Source organism: Lates calcarifer, linkage group LG14, assembly GCF_001640805.2.
Source record: "Lates calcarifer isolate ASB-BC8 linkage group LG14, TLL_Latcal_v3, whole genome shotgun sequence".
NCBI classification, from domain to species: domain Eukaryota; kingdom Metazoa; phylum Chordata; class Actinopteri; family Centropomidae; genus Lates; species Lates calcarifer.
Window position 1 is genome coordinate 4,465,730 of NC_066846.1, and position 14,536 is coordinate 4,480,265.

The 14,536-nt window shown below is 41.4% G+C and overlaps 3 protein-coding genes across 3 annotated transcripts; 1 reads left to right on the forward strand and 2 right to left on the reverse strand.

Moving 5' to 3' along the window:
• Positions 1-1,460: 1,460 nt before the first annotated feature.
• Positions 1,461-5,304, forward strand: LOC108886642 (prostaglandin D2 receptor 2). The gene is made up of 2 exons (XM_018681619.2): positions 1,461-1,576; positions 3,235-5,304. Exon 2 carries the CDS (start codon positions 3,298-3,300, stop codon positions 4,402-4,404), a length of 1,107 nt encoding a protein of 368 aa, XP_018537135.1. The 5' UTR covers positions 1,461-1,576; positions 3,235-3,297; the 3' UTR covers positions 4,405-5,304.
• Positions 5,305-5,418: 114 nt separating this feature from the next.
• On the reverse strand, positions 5,419-7,951 carry si:dkey-165a24.9 (G-protein coupled receptor 4). Its single transcript, XM_018681617.2, has 3 exons — positions 7,686-7,951; positions 6,723-7,588; positions 5,419-6,316 (listed from the first exon to the last, which is right to left on the reverse strand). The coding sequence occupies exons 2-3, from the start codon at positions 7,301-7,303 to the stop codon at positions 5,893-5,895; spliced, it is 1,005 nt and encodes a 334-aa protein (XP_018537133.1). The 5' UTR covers positions 7,304-7,588; positions 7,686-7,951; the 3' UTR covers positions 5,419-5,892.
• A 3,108-nt stretch (positions 7,952-11,059) lies between these two features.
• Positions 11,060-14,349, reverse strand: ugt5g1 (UDP glucuronosyltransferase 5 family, polypeptide G1; the record flags this gene model as incomplete). Its single annotated transcript, XM_051075740.1, is given in 13 exon segments — positions 11,060-11,427; positions 11,430-11,537; positions 11,540-11,590; positions 11,593-11,643; positions 11,646-11,684; positions 11,687-11,800; positions 11,803-12,000; positions 12,003-12,132; positions 12,134-12,214; positions 12,216-12,491; positions 12,493-12,585; positions 12,588-12,641; positions 14,287-14,349. Coding segments are annotated over 13 exon segments (1,626 nt in total), but the record flags the coding sequence as incomplete, so codon positions are not given.
• Positions 14,350-14,536: the final 187 nt, after the last annotated feature.

Below are 14,536 nucleotides of genomic sequence, written 5' to 3' on the forward strand. Positions count from 1 at the left end.
GGCTACATCACAGTTGTCTGCACCCACATAGTGGGTAAACAAGACAATATAAAACCACATTTCCTGGCATTTGTGCACAGCGACAATTAGTACTGATTGAAAAGACTGATTGGATTGTGTCTGCTTTTCAATTTGACAGCCTCAGTTGTTCTTATGTTTGGAAACTTTTGCTTCACTTGCCTTTCTTTTCTTGATGTCTTGATGTCTGAACATCTGTAATAATATGGTAGCTATGTGTAAGCACAGTGTGTTTTTTCTTTTAGTGTTGGATAAGACAGCAGAGAAGCACAGCTACACTACTATCTTGTACTTAAAAAATACACAGAGCTACAGATAATAGCATAGAGAGTGATGTAAGGAGTGACCCGGGACTAAATTTAGTTGCAATTGCAATATAGACATTAATACTTCTTCTTAATAATTAATGATTGAATAATTTAATTCATTTTAGAAAAAAGAAACATAAAAGATACTAATATTATCCTACTGTTCTGGTTCTGCACCCTGTACTGTAGACTGTACAACTGATATGCAGGGGGGGGGGTTACACCCAGGTACACCCCCCTCAAATCTACACCCTCCTGTCCTCATCTTGCTGTCCAGTTGTTGTCTTTCCTTTTCATCCAAAGCCAGGATTTCCTTGCTTGTTGGATGAAGCAAACCCTCGCTGCCATCCTCTTCAACAGACTGGCAGGAATTTCATTTATGATTGTGGTGACACTTAAAGTACTATCTGCACAGCACCTTTAATTTAATTCAGCACTGCTTAGCACTGATGAGGATAGTACCATTTATCTGTAATTCAGACTGATGTCCAAAGTGTCTTCTGAGGGTTGCTGTAATCGTTCAGTATCGCTTTAGACATCCACTTTGTCTTGTCCCAAAGCTACAAAGTTAGGAACGTGCTGTGACTTTTTTCCTATAATTGCTGAAAACTGACTGACTTTATTTTCCACTGATGGAAAGACTTAAGATGAAAAAGCAGAGCGCTTGTTTGAAAGAATGTCAAAGCACAAAGTCATCATGACATAATAGTCTGTTGTTTTCCTGTTATTTTAGCATTTTCAGGTCAGTATCCTTACATGGTCGTTAGTTATTTTTGTAGTGGTTTGTTAAAAGGTCATCTGACCCCTCTCTAATGCCAAAAAGCAGCCATGTGTGCAAAACAAAAACTGCACCGGAAAAGTTTGTACTGCTGAAAAAAACACAACACATTTGACATTCTTAAACTCTGACGAGAATGATTATGGAACAGTAACCCACAAATATTTTTGTTCTCTGAGATCATACGATCTACTCAAATTATACAACATAAAGCTTTATAAATTACAACTGTCATTTCCTCGATGACATTTTCTTTTCGGACACCAGAGACCTAACAGGTTGTATTTATAGGCCTGATTCTGAGAGGTCTTAGGGGTTTGACACTATAAGCTGTACTTCATCTTCTGAGAAGACTTTAAGTTCCTTTTGAGGTTTGTGACTTCCTATTATCGTACATATACGCCCATAAGGCTAGTTCTGGGTCATACAGTAACATAACATGACAGATACCTCATCAGAATCTGACAAACAGGTAAGTAATTTCTTTGTGGGGAGGGGGGCCGTGTGTTTGTACAAGGAGGTCAAAGGGAGGAAATTAGAGGTCATTCATTTCAGCCATTTCAGTTTCACAGTCAGTCTTGTGAGTCAGCCACATGTTCCATTTTTCACTCATAACCATTTTTAAGACTAACTGAATGTTCATTAGAAATAGGTGATGCTTGATTATTTGTTCTTTCTGCAAAAGTTAGATTTTGAGACATAACATCAGACTTTATATAGTTTTGTCTTCATGCAGAGTTTGCATCAGCAGCAGAGTAGTAACCACAAATGTCTTTAACAGGATATGCCACAGTTAATACAGTATGCTTATCAGTAATTATGTGTGGTTTTGATTTTATTACAGAATGTGGGACTCAATAACATGCAGATAGTTAAATACCGGTGATATGTTCTGTTAGACAATCAGACAGGGTAACACATACACTGGTAACCTTGAATAGAATTGCAGAGAGGATGTGGGAAATATGAAAGATAAGACTGCAGAAAAATGCAGTGGCACCAGAAAGATAGCAAACTGAATTAGAAATGCCTTTTTCTGAGAGAATAAACTGCTCTACGGTGGAGCTGCTTTGAAAAGTACAAAAAAAAGGTTTTGCTCAACTTCAGGTTCACATATAACGTACTGAATACACTCAGTTGTCACTACCTAAAACGAATGCGGTCTAATACAACAGCCCTGCAATAAATCCTCTGTAATTGCGGGGGTACATTGGAGTTTTTTTTTAAATGAAAAATATTTTTTTCTCAATGTTTGCAAAGATGTAAAGCTATTAGAAGGTGAACTTGCAATCACAACTGTAATTGGAATTGTTATACACTGAAAGAAGCATATCTGCAGTATATAATCTTCAGTGTATGAGCAGCCACACTTAAAATGGGTGAGATGGTTTTAATTTGTGGCTGATTGGTGTATGTTATCATGATTACTGTATACACAGAACAGCCACAAAGTCATATATGCATACACGTAACCAAATACATCTTGATTTTTTTGTGCTAATTATTTGCTTTGGTAATGATTTTAGTTCTTTAGAGGTAATTGACTGATAAAGTCAACTTAATGCAAAGTTTTTAGGCTTCAATAATAGGTTTATGTTTTGAACAGCCTATGAGAACCAATACATTTAGCACCTGAGGTGTGAAATATTGATGATCAGCTGACTTTGCCACTTCCTTTCTTGTTTATACCATAACTATTCTTTATCTTTTTCTATTTATATGCATATTGCTGGTCTATAAAGAACTAAGAAATGATAAATTAAAAGTTAAGCCATTACTTATAACTTAAAAACAACTTTTAAGTGTTGATTTTTTTAAAAACCAACATGCACACATCATTTGCATGCAGAAGCCTGAGTCAGCTGGAAGAATAACACACTCATTTTCATCTCAGCCTGCTTCTGCGAAACGCAATACAGTTTATGACAAATGTGATAATGTGTTTGAGACTACAACACGACTTTTGCATAATTAGAACCACAAACTGTGAACATTAGACATTTTAGAAACCAGTCTTTTTCTGTATATTTTTTATTTACAGTGTTGCTTCAAAACAGATCCTATCGCTTGTATATAAATATCAATTGCAAATTGCATGTTTAGTTTTACAAGCTCTAATCTCTGTTGTAGATCTCAGCAGTGTGAAGCAAAACGCAAAGCAAAAGTTAAAGGACCAAGACGTTTCCCTCCACGATGGTAGTCTCTCCTTACAACCAGACGGTCAATAACAGAACCTCACCAAACGAAACAGAGTTGAGTTCTTTGAATTTTTTTACCATTTCCCTCCATGGCTTGTTCTCCTCTATCGGCATCATCGAAAACCTCCTCATCATCGGAGTTGTGGGCTTCCACGTCCGCCGCTCTGTCATCAGCATCTGGATCCTGAACCTCGCAGCCTCTGACCTGCTGGCCACTTCTTCCCTGCCCTTCTTTACCCTCTACATGGCACGAGGCAACACCTGGACGTTGGGCGCAACCTTCTGCCGTATCCATTCCTCCATCTTCTTTCTCAACATGTTTGTCAGCGGCTTCCTGCTGGCGGCCATCTCTACGGACCGCTGCCTGGTTGTGCTGAGACCCGTCTGGGCACAGAACCACAGGAACACCCAAATTGTGGGGAGGATATGTGGGGTGATTTGGGCCTTGGCTGCGATCTGCACGATCCCCTTCTACATGTTCCGTGACACCATTCACCTATCCAATGGCAAAATTCTCTGTTACTACAAATATGATCGATTCCTCCCACAGGGCTCATATGACCAGGAAGCTTTACGTAAGCATCGCAAAGAGGCCTTGGCCTTCATGAAGCTCTTTCTAGCCTTCCTGATCCCTCTACTAATCATCATCCTCAGCTATGCTGCCGTGAATTCCAGCTTGGCGCGCAGAGGCTGCCGACGCTCTTTCCGTTTTGTTCGACTGGTAGTGGCCGTGGTGGTGAGCTTTGTACTCTGCTGGGCTCCATACCACATCTTCATCATCATAGAGGTGATGTCTCCCAGTGGGCATCCTGCACAAGCGTTGGCAAGCAAGGCCCTCCCAGTCTCAGCAACCATTGGCTTCCTTAACAGTGTCCTCAACCCCATTCTGTATGTGTTCAGCTGCCCTGACCTGTGTAATAAGATTAGACATTCCCTGGGCGCGGTGATGGAGAGTGTTCTGGCTGAGGATCTGGCAGAGCTGGCCCGGCGCCGCAGCACTGCTCGCAGCTCCATCAGCACTACAGAGGTTGTGATGAAGCAGAGGAATTCCATTGCAACCCCGTGTTTGAAAACAGAGCAAGAGCAGAATGCAAGCGAGTGAATTCTCTAATAGTGGCCAGGTTTTCACTCACCTCAACTGCCTGCATGAGAGATATTCCCCCTGTTTTATAACTATAAGCTCACCTTATTGTAGCAAGAAACCCACCAAGTTTCTGATCTGCTCCAGTTTGAATTTGCTGTTATGCAATTTAATCTGTTTATCTGTTGTCTTTTGGGGATAATGTACATTCCAAGGCTTCACTCTTAGCAGTACAACAATATTTTATACTCATCATTCTGCTGTTGCAGACAAATACAGTTTTCATTCACCTCATGCTGCTTTCCTAATTCCCTTCGCAACTTTATGTTCCTAATAGGCTTTTAATTTATAACATAGGTGAGAGGTATTCTTTTTCATTGATGCCGACTTGCTAGTTTTTACAGTGGAGTAGTTTTTGGACACTGTTGTACTGATGGAGTTAGTGGAGTTAGTACATTTTTACTGTGTATCATCCTTCCTTAGTACTTCTTATCCAGCCTTTAGTAGGGATTATTTGTGCTGGCCAGACCCTATCATGACCATTATTTCAATACTGAATCCTGATTTCATGGCACCTCAAAGTGTTTGATGCTTGATTGATATGTAGATATATCGTTGCTTCTTTTGTCTCTCGCTTGTAAAAAGAGTTTGAGCTGTGAGTCATAAGCATGAGGTCTCTCACTAGATGTTATCAGTAGCTGTGGGAGCTGACACAAGCACATTTGTGAATTTCCTCATTGTAAATATAACCAAAAATGGATGTCTTAAATGTTATATTTTACATCTTACTGTTCTCCTTTCGAGCAATATCTATACTTTTTAATGTGGTAAAGTGGCATTTTAAACATTAATAAACAAAAAGAAAATCACTCTGGTGTTGCAGTATGACACCTCCTTTGCAATTAAAGAACCACAATCATGCTTGTGTTTCCGTGGTGATTCACACCAGTTCTTTTGCCAGTAACTGACAGCAAACAGGTGAGAAAACATGCATCTTAATTGTACTGAGTTATAAACTTAACAGTAAAGAACAAATTGAATTTGAAATTTCCATAACTGTTTATTTCCATACACAGGTCAGTCTCTTTAAAGCAAACATCTTTAAGCAAATTCCAGGTCATGTTTCAGACAGTTAAATGGCTCTACTTTGAAGGAACAGTGATTATCAAAAAATGTCACTTCATTTTTTTACAAATAAGAAACTGTGAATTTCTATATTTGTAGTTAATTATACAATATTTAGGTTATTGTCAGCAACAGTTCAAGTCTTTGCACATCTCTGAAATATTTCGGTTTTCCTCAGCCTCTGAATGAGTATTTAGGTGACTAAATGAGAAACTGAAACTAAAAACTGTACAAGTAGAATTCTTTGGATGAAGAGGGGGAAATACTCAGAGGCAAATTTATGTATTCACTGAGAGCTGAAACTCACACTGCACATCTATTTCCACTGGGTGGTGCAGTTGCTTCGACTGAATAGCAGGAATAAGGTCTGTGGTCAAATCCAAGTTATACTACTAGGAGATTATTATGTCCAGTTCCACTCTCTCCCTGGGTGTCCGAGTGAGCCCTGGTGCTGAGGGTCATCTTTTTACGGGTGTTTTGCCCCCTTCCCAGACAGGGCAAGGACCTTTGCAGCTCTAGCCGAGCATCAGGGCACAGGAAGATGTAGAAGAGGGGATCCAGCAAGGTGTTGAGGCTGGTCAAACCGTAGCACAGGCGATAGATGAGGAAAATGGAGCGCTCAAATCCACACGGCTCGTCAGTCAGCAGCAAGGACACAAACCTGTATCCGCCCACGAGGTGGTAGGGCCCAAACACAACTATGAAATTGACAGTGATGACAACCAGGATGCCCACGATTTTGTGGCGCTCATGGTCGGAGAGGGAAGGGGATCGTCGTAGTGTCACCCCGATGTGGGCGGATGTGTAGCTGAGGGAGGAAGCACAAATGCAGATAAAACCTCAGCCTGATCATCAGAATATACAAAATGACATAGCGTTCCCTAAAGACAGACAAAAATGAGGTTTCCTTTGTTAAACCCACAGGATGCAACACACAAAAAAAGGTAGCTCAGTATCACAAAGATTTCCTGATACTCCCCGATTAACATTCACATCATTTTTTTCAGATTTAACACAGATTTAACACACACTTTCAACTTGAAGTTGGTAAATAATCTGCTTCTGACAATTTAGATGCCTTAGACTTGAGAGAAGTTCTTGTGTACTGGAGACTCATTTAAGCACAGAACCTTTACATAAACAGGTTTGCAAACAATATTACATGTGGGGGATACAACAGGAACATCCCCACTAGGAGCTTGGGGTTAACTCACCCTAGGATGGCACAAGGCAGCAGAAAACCAAGGACCACGGTGGTGATCTTGAAGTGGGCATATCTGGGGCTGACGGGGTACTGCTCCAGACACAGCTTTCTGTCAGCATCAAACACTGATGGTAGCAGCCCACTCAGACAGAACAGGAAGGTCAGGGTCCAGACGGCTACACCTGACATTACTGCCACCCTGACAGTCCGGACCCTGCGGCTGCTCAGCGGGTACACGATGGCCAGGCAGCGGTCCAGCGCTATCAGGCAGAGGAACATGACGCTGGCATAGACGTTCACGTAAAACACATAGCCAACCAGCTCACAGGTCAGCTGGCCATAGGGCCAGCTGTGCGCACCCTGAAGGTAAAGAATCCACAGTGGCAGGGTGAGCAGTTGGAGGAGATCTGACAGCAGCAGGTTGAGGATGTAGACCAGCTGACAACCTCCCCCACCTGAGCGACCCAGTTGATACAGTCCCCAGAGAGACAACAGGTTGCTGGGGAGACCCAAAGAGAAGATCAGTCCATAGATACAAGTCAGGCCAAATGTGTCTGTGTCCAAGGGAAGGTTGCAACTGTCATTGGACATGTCTCTGTTGGTTAAATACCTGGCATGAGAAACTAGAAACCTCACTCAGACATTGACTGGCACTTTCAGGGTGATGCGTTGGTGTAGAAATACCAATTCATTCTCTCAGAGCAAAAGAAAAGACAAAAAGTCTCAGTTGTTATCAGTTTGACTCATCGACTTGTCATTGGTCCATTGTGTAATATTCATAAATACATTCCTATGTGGAGAAGGTCAGGCTCTAACTTCTTGCTTCCAGTGAACCAGCCTCCATAGCATCCAGGATCCATCAGGGGAAAGAAACACCTGCAAAGCAGATAGCATGCAAATTCTCAGATGGTTTACTATCAGCAGGTGCATGGGGAATTAATCCAAATAATACAAACCAAGACTTTTCACTCACCTCTCTAAGATGTTAGACCAACTTAGTTCCACGAAAGCTTGCTGCCTGCTCTGCAGCTTGGTGACCTGTGCTCATGAAATGCTGGGAACATGGTGTCTTGACCAAGCCTTGTCTATTCTGTGATCGTTTCCTCCACAGGAAACCTACTTCTTCAGCTTTAAAGGCAACATCCTGAGGCAGGAGAACGCCTTTCTGCCAAAGAACAAAAACATACACTCTCTCTTTCTCTGCGTCTCCCTCTCCTTACTCCAGTAGTAGACAGGATGATTGAGGTGGACGGGGACTGCAAGGGGAGGAACTAATGTAGGGTGTCCACTAATGCCCTTTAGATAGTTGGCTGTTGGCTATGAGCCATTAAACACATTAACCCCTCTGCTATATGTTGTCTTTAAACATGCTTTTCAACACATTTGAATATTGTTTCTGCCATGTAAGTATCCAGGAATTTCATTTAACAGCTTTAGGTGTGTTTCATTACTAAACACTAAACAGGGTGTTATATTTTTCTGCTTATCTTGTGCATCTTTGTGTGTATGTACAAGATGTCTGTCTGTGTGAGGAGATGGTCAACGTACGTGTGTTGTGGGGACCTAAACCTATAAACAGGTTTAGGTAAGTGCAAGTCAATAAAATTTAAGGTGAAGATCTGTGTGTGTGTGTGTGTGTGTGTGTGTGTGTGTGTGTGTGTGTGTGAGAGAGAGAGAGAGAGAGAGAGCTGATCGACAGATGAGATTTAAAAAACCACAGAAAGAGAGAGCGTGTAAACAACCCTGTAGAAGAGATCAGTAAAAGTAGAAGTTAAATAACATGTAAAACTAAAACTAAACATTTTTCCTCTTCAGAATCAATTCAATTAATACAGTTTGTAGACTGTGAACATGTTAAATTTACCCAAGATAAATTTTTCTCAGGCACCACAGGGAGAAAAAAAAGCTTACACAATTGAAATTGTGTGGCTGAAGAATGGGTATGTCGAGACAATGGGTGTTAGGCAATATTTTTACCACATGGTTTCAAAGGGAGGAGGGTCTAATCACTCATTTTGTTTCCTTTAAATGTCACTGATCTCTGATTTATCGAATAACACACTAATAAACCAACCAGTCTCCTGAGATATTACTACCACCCTATGCTCTCCGGAACTCTGGATAAAGGTCTCCATTGCCCCCTTTGTGGACCATTTTGGGCATGAGACAACACATATCAACTATACACTACACAAACAACAGATCAGCTTTAGGGGGAAGTGTCCCTGGAGAAGGTTCCAGTAGAGACACAGCATGATAAGTTGCTCCCGCAGCAGTCTGGCTGCATAGTGCAGGAAGTCGTCTGTTCTCTACTGGAATTGCCCTGAAAGAGAGAGTTGTACGTACTGTGTGCACATAGAGTAGGGAACACTGGTTTAAACTTTGTCTATTGAAAACAAGAGACAAAGTTTAAACTCTTGAACTTGGGTCTCACTACAGTTATGCAGAACGAAGATCATACAGGAAGCTGCAATGTGAAAAACTGACAGCCTCATCGCTTCATCTTTCTGCCACTCAAAGTACCGACACGAGTTTGTGGTCACGGTATTTGCTGGCATGAGGACAGAAAAAAAGTTGGGTAAGGGGAAATAAATGGGAAACTACGTACTCTAATATGCTTCATATGCTACTGTAAACAACCGCAACACAATATTAATTTTATTATATGTTCTTTCTTCTAATATCTGCTTGTTCAGTGTGGGAAACATATGAGGTTATGGCATGAATACTGAAGCGCCCACTTCGACTGTTGCAACCAATTTTGCATCATCACCTTAACACTTCATCTGGGGCCCTCTGTAGGTGGCTCTGTGGGATAATGTGTGAACCACAGTATATACTCTCAGCACATAGTGGTGTTATGCAACCCATTTTCCATGTCATTTCATTTGCGCTTGTCTTTCCTCTGAATCACCACCATACTGAACACCCCAATCACTGAACAAAAATATTAGTTTTTCTCTTTATTTTTTTTTTCCCAAATGGGAGACAAACATTCCAAACTGACTTGGAAAAGCATTTCACCGGAACATGGTGAACCATCTTCAGCTCTGTTGCCAGTTTCATTTTAACCAAATGACTTTTTCTCCTCAGTGCTTGAGCTCTCTGTTTGACCTGGCCCAAGGTTGTTTTCCAAATTTAGCAGCTACAAAAACAATGAACACCACAATCTCACATTTGTTTGTGGTTTACAGTACTGAACTCAGTGATCTCATGATAAGACTCCATGTGATTGCAATTATAATCTGTTTAAAGGTACAGTGTAGCCTATAGTATCTGCCATTGACAATTAAACATGTTTAACGTGTTCATGTTATGACAATATCTTGATTTGTAGGCACATATTGTATTTAAGTAAAAGTATGCATAATTTAAAAGAAACATGCAGCCTATTCGGGAATTAATTTATTCATCAGTACATAAGATACTTTACATTTATATACTTACATCCCCGGAAAAAGAGTTAAATTGAAATATGTTAAAAAGGATAATATAATGTTCCAGTGATTGTATTTTCTTGAGGATACACAGTCCATGTGAGTTCTCAGAAGTTTCCCTTCACGCATGTCACCACTGGGTCTGAGAAAGAAAATACACCTTTTGGATAGTAAGGACTTCATAATTAATTAATGTCCGAAACCACTGTTTGCAACTGTATGTTAAAGGCCCTTCCTTGTCCTTCTGTTTATCATACCTTCTAACTGTTGATTATGTCACCTTGCACTGGCAAGTTGATCAAGGCCAATGTTGATTATGTCACACCTTACAATGGCGAAGGTGATCAAGTCTGGCTCTTCCTGCTCCCTACTGAGTCAACAAAAGGTCTTGTCTGTGTCATGTGATCTATCCTGTACCATTGTTCACATTGTTTGATCACTCCTGTACCACTGTATAACTGGCCCCCTGCCCTTCACTCTGGGTCAGTTTGCCATCCCAGACCCACTCTGTGTGTGTCAGCAGACTCCGTATTCTGGAATACCAATAAATCACCCACACTACAAACTTGAAATAGGACTTGAGAATTTTCTTCAACAGGCCACACAGGAAGTGTATGAAACTAATCATAAATCACACGATCAGGTTGTCAGAGGGAGGTTGTCATCATTTTTGCTAATCAGAAATTTGACCTCCTTGATAAACTACTGTAGTTTATATGGAATTATCTGATGATATGCCATGTTAGACCTTTTTTATAATTTCAGTTTGACTTAACAGAAAAGCTGGTTTTATGACTAGGGAGCTTGAAAACACAAGAATGTGTTCAAGATGTTTGGGGATATCAAAACAGTTCTAGATTATGTAGAACTGTATATATATAAAGTGAAAGTAAAATTAGGTTAGAATCAGTCATTCTGCTTTTATCTTTCTCCTGAACCTCTGGCAGCAGAGCAACCTACATATTAAGATTGATGCCCAGACAAGGGCTCCAATGAGGGCCATGATTAATACAGCCACATCCAGGCAGAAGTAGGACCAAGGCAGACTAAAACCTGCTGACTGCAGATGGGCCGCTCCTTTGTTCCTAATGACATACTCAATCCAAAAGATGGCAGTGTCCATAGGAGACATTGGTTGGTCACGATGTAGCAGGGAGAGATGTTGAATGTTGCTTCGATATGAGGGAGTCTCCAGGATGTCCTTTAGAGCCTCAAGGAAGTCTTTAGTGAGTGATTTGGCCTCCACCACTCGAGCTGCCCCGCGCACCTTCAGCCGAGTAGATTGTCAAACTGGTCAAAGAGGAGCGGCAGGCCCAGAACAGGAACACCATGGTAGATGGCCTCATACATCCCATTGGTGCCTCCATGGGCCACAAAGGCACGAGTTTGGGGTGTCCCAGAATATCGTTCTGAGGCAGCCAGTCCACTAGTAGGGTGTTGTTCCCAGAGATGAAGGCTTTTCACCCAGAAACCTCCACACCACTTTCTGAGGAGCTGAGCAAAAGCAGCAGCGATGGCCTCTGTGACTTCTCGAGCAGGGCTGACACGAATGTCCCCAGAGACATAATCACCACCCCATGCTCCCCAGAGCTCTGCATGAAGGCCTCCAGCTCAGCAGGGAGAGGTCTGGCCTTTTTGCAGTGGAACCCCCTATGTAGACCACATTGGGCATGGTGGGTCGAGGGAACTCAAAGACAAAATCTGCCCTGAGCAGCCAGATATCAGCTGCACGCTGCAAAGACAGCAAGTCAGTTCCAGGAGGGAAGTGCCGCTGAAACAGATCTGAATAAGCAGGGTTAATGATAAAGTGCTGTTCAACAACACTGTGGAGATAATGTAGCATATTCTTGTCCTCTCCAGGAAATCCATCTGATCATGCAGTTCACTTCCTGACACAGGGACATAGGAGATAAGAGAGGGAGCTATGGTGAAATGGCCCTCCCCAGTATTAATCCAGCGCACATTGTAAACCATCGGCAGCTTTGAGGTAACTACCCAGAAGAACTCCTATAGTCAGAGCAGGGTCTGTTAACATTAGGTCAAACTTTGCATCCTGCAGCTTCTTTCATGAAAACAGGGTCATCCAACATTGTAGCTGTTGCTCTAGCAAGGATTTTATGGCCCTGTGCCAACATGGATGTGATCAAGTGCTGCTGGCAGAAGGTGCGTTTAAAAGACAGCGACCTGCGGCACTCCATAACATCTTGTAGCATTTTATTGTAATAATTCTTGTCTGCATCATCCTCCAGCATGCTCACATTCATAGAAGTATATATGGGGGAGTTACTAGGGATGTACCAACTCTTGGCAGAGCGCAGCACAGTGATGTTGTGGCCTCTGGAGGTGCAGCTCTCGGAGGATCACCTCCATGTTGATCCAGTGGCTGCCATCAACAGGCACTACTAGAATCCTGCTACCGCCTGCAACAAGTGGTTTTAAGCCAGCAGGAAGCAGAGGCCTGTCAGGAATATTGGGATTGTGGTGGACATGTCCTGGGAGAAATAACAGATAGAAATGATTAGACTTTCCTATCTGGTATTAGGTTTTCTCATCTGTCTGTGAAAAATTGAAGAAATCTGCATTTCTAATTTGTGCTGTGTATAGCTAGTGTTTGGTTCATTCAGAGCATAGTGGGTTGTATTTGACAGGGGCAAAGATCAGAAATTAACTGTGAAGACCAGGTGTGAGATGAAGTTCCACCTAATTAATTTTGAAAGCCAACTGCTTTGCAAGGCACTGGTAGAATTCCAGACAATATGGGTCTGACCTGCATCCAGGCAGAAAAGGAAGGCGGAAAATGATGATAAAATTCAAATTTAGACAAACAAGGATATGAAGTAAATCTGCCTACCTGTTCCAGAAATTTGCAGAAAAAACTGACAATGAAAAAGTCGATGCAGGGGTGGGTCAAGAAGTTCAGTCTTACCCTACAGTTTTCTGCAGAGAAGAAGTGTTGCATTATTATTGTCATTGTCATGGTGTGAGAGATCCCTTTTTTGTATGTCCCTCACCTTGGAAATTACAGATGCAAACATAAATGTAGTACTGCTTCACACAGTGTCAAGAAAATTGTTGAAGAAGGTTGAGCGTTGTATATTTAGACAATGCTAAAGCAACTCACCAGCCCGAGAGCTCAGACATACCTATAGCAGCAACCAAGAAGTTGTTGTTGCTGTGGGTATTTCAGCTTAATTCCAGCTGGTCTCTCCTGTGAGTTTTCCTCTCCTATACTTTACCCATGTGGTCTGCTCAGCAGCATTTTAAGACTTCTGCACTTTACAAATACTACCATTGCAAGTACTTTCTAAGCCACAGAAACTGTTCTGGAGGTTAGAGGCTCTCCCAGCACACCAAGAACTATTAATGTTGTAAAACGTACAAATGATGTCTTCCGTAAACTGCAGGATCACATGGTGTGAGTGTATTTAATGTGGTACTACACTAGCAAAAAAGTATAATGCCTGAAATTTATGTAAAGTGGACATAATCCTTGAAAATACAGTCAGTGGATGGGCAACATATTGCATATGTTTATAAAGGCCAATATATTAGTTTTCACAGAAGAATGCACTGCTGCTCAGAAGTTCATTAGTGATAAAGTGCAGTTATAAAACATTCACTTGAGGTCAAGGATGAACTGATTAGAATTTGGTGCTCAAAGGTCACTGTGATCTCACAAAATACATTTTTGGCCATGACTCAAGAATTCACACATTAACAAAGTGCAACTGGACTAGTTGGCAGAGGCATGCAACCATGAGGTGGTAACTATGGTTTCATTGCTAGTTTATCAGCTGATGGTTGACAATGTGTCAAGTGTAAGGCTACCTGCATATATGTTACACAACAGGGATTGGGCCCCATAATTTTCTCACAATGAATAGTTGTGACAGTAAAGTGAATAACGTAAGTAATAAGATATTGCATACACAGAGATGCACATTTGATCACATGTTCTGCAGCTACAGAGACTGAACCTTGATCTAATCCTGCTTGTAATGACACATACATTTTTTAAATTAATGTTATTTCTACTATCCTTGTATATGATTCTACATACAGTACAGTCCCCAGCTACTGTATTTGATAAGCTTTCTTTGTTAAATTGTTCTGTTAAAGATTAATCAAATGCCTCACCTGGATGTTGTATCCAAATCCAAAAGTTTGGCTTGAGCTCCAGGTCCTGAGTGAGCCAGGATATTACATGCTATGGTTTCTACACAGCTTGACCTTTACACAGACAGGCTCCCTTCTGCCAGGTCAAAGTCCAGTATGTGGATCATATGTAAGTCATAAAGGTCTGAAGTTTTGTTCTTAAAAGCAGCTGCAAGTGGTAATTAATTCTAATTAATTCTGTCGCTGTAACATTTTCAGACTTTCCTCACTG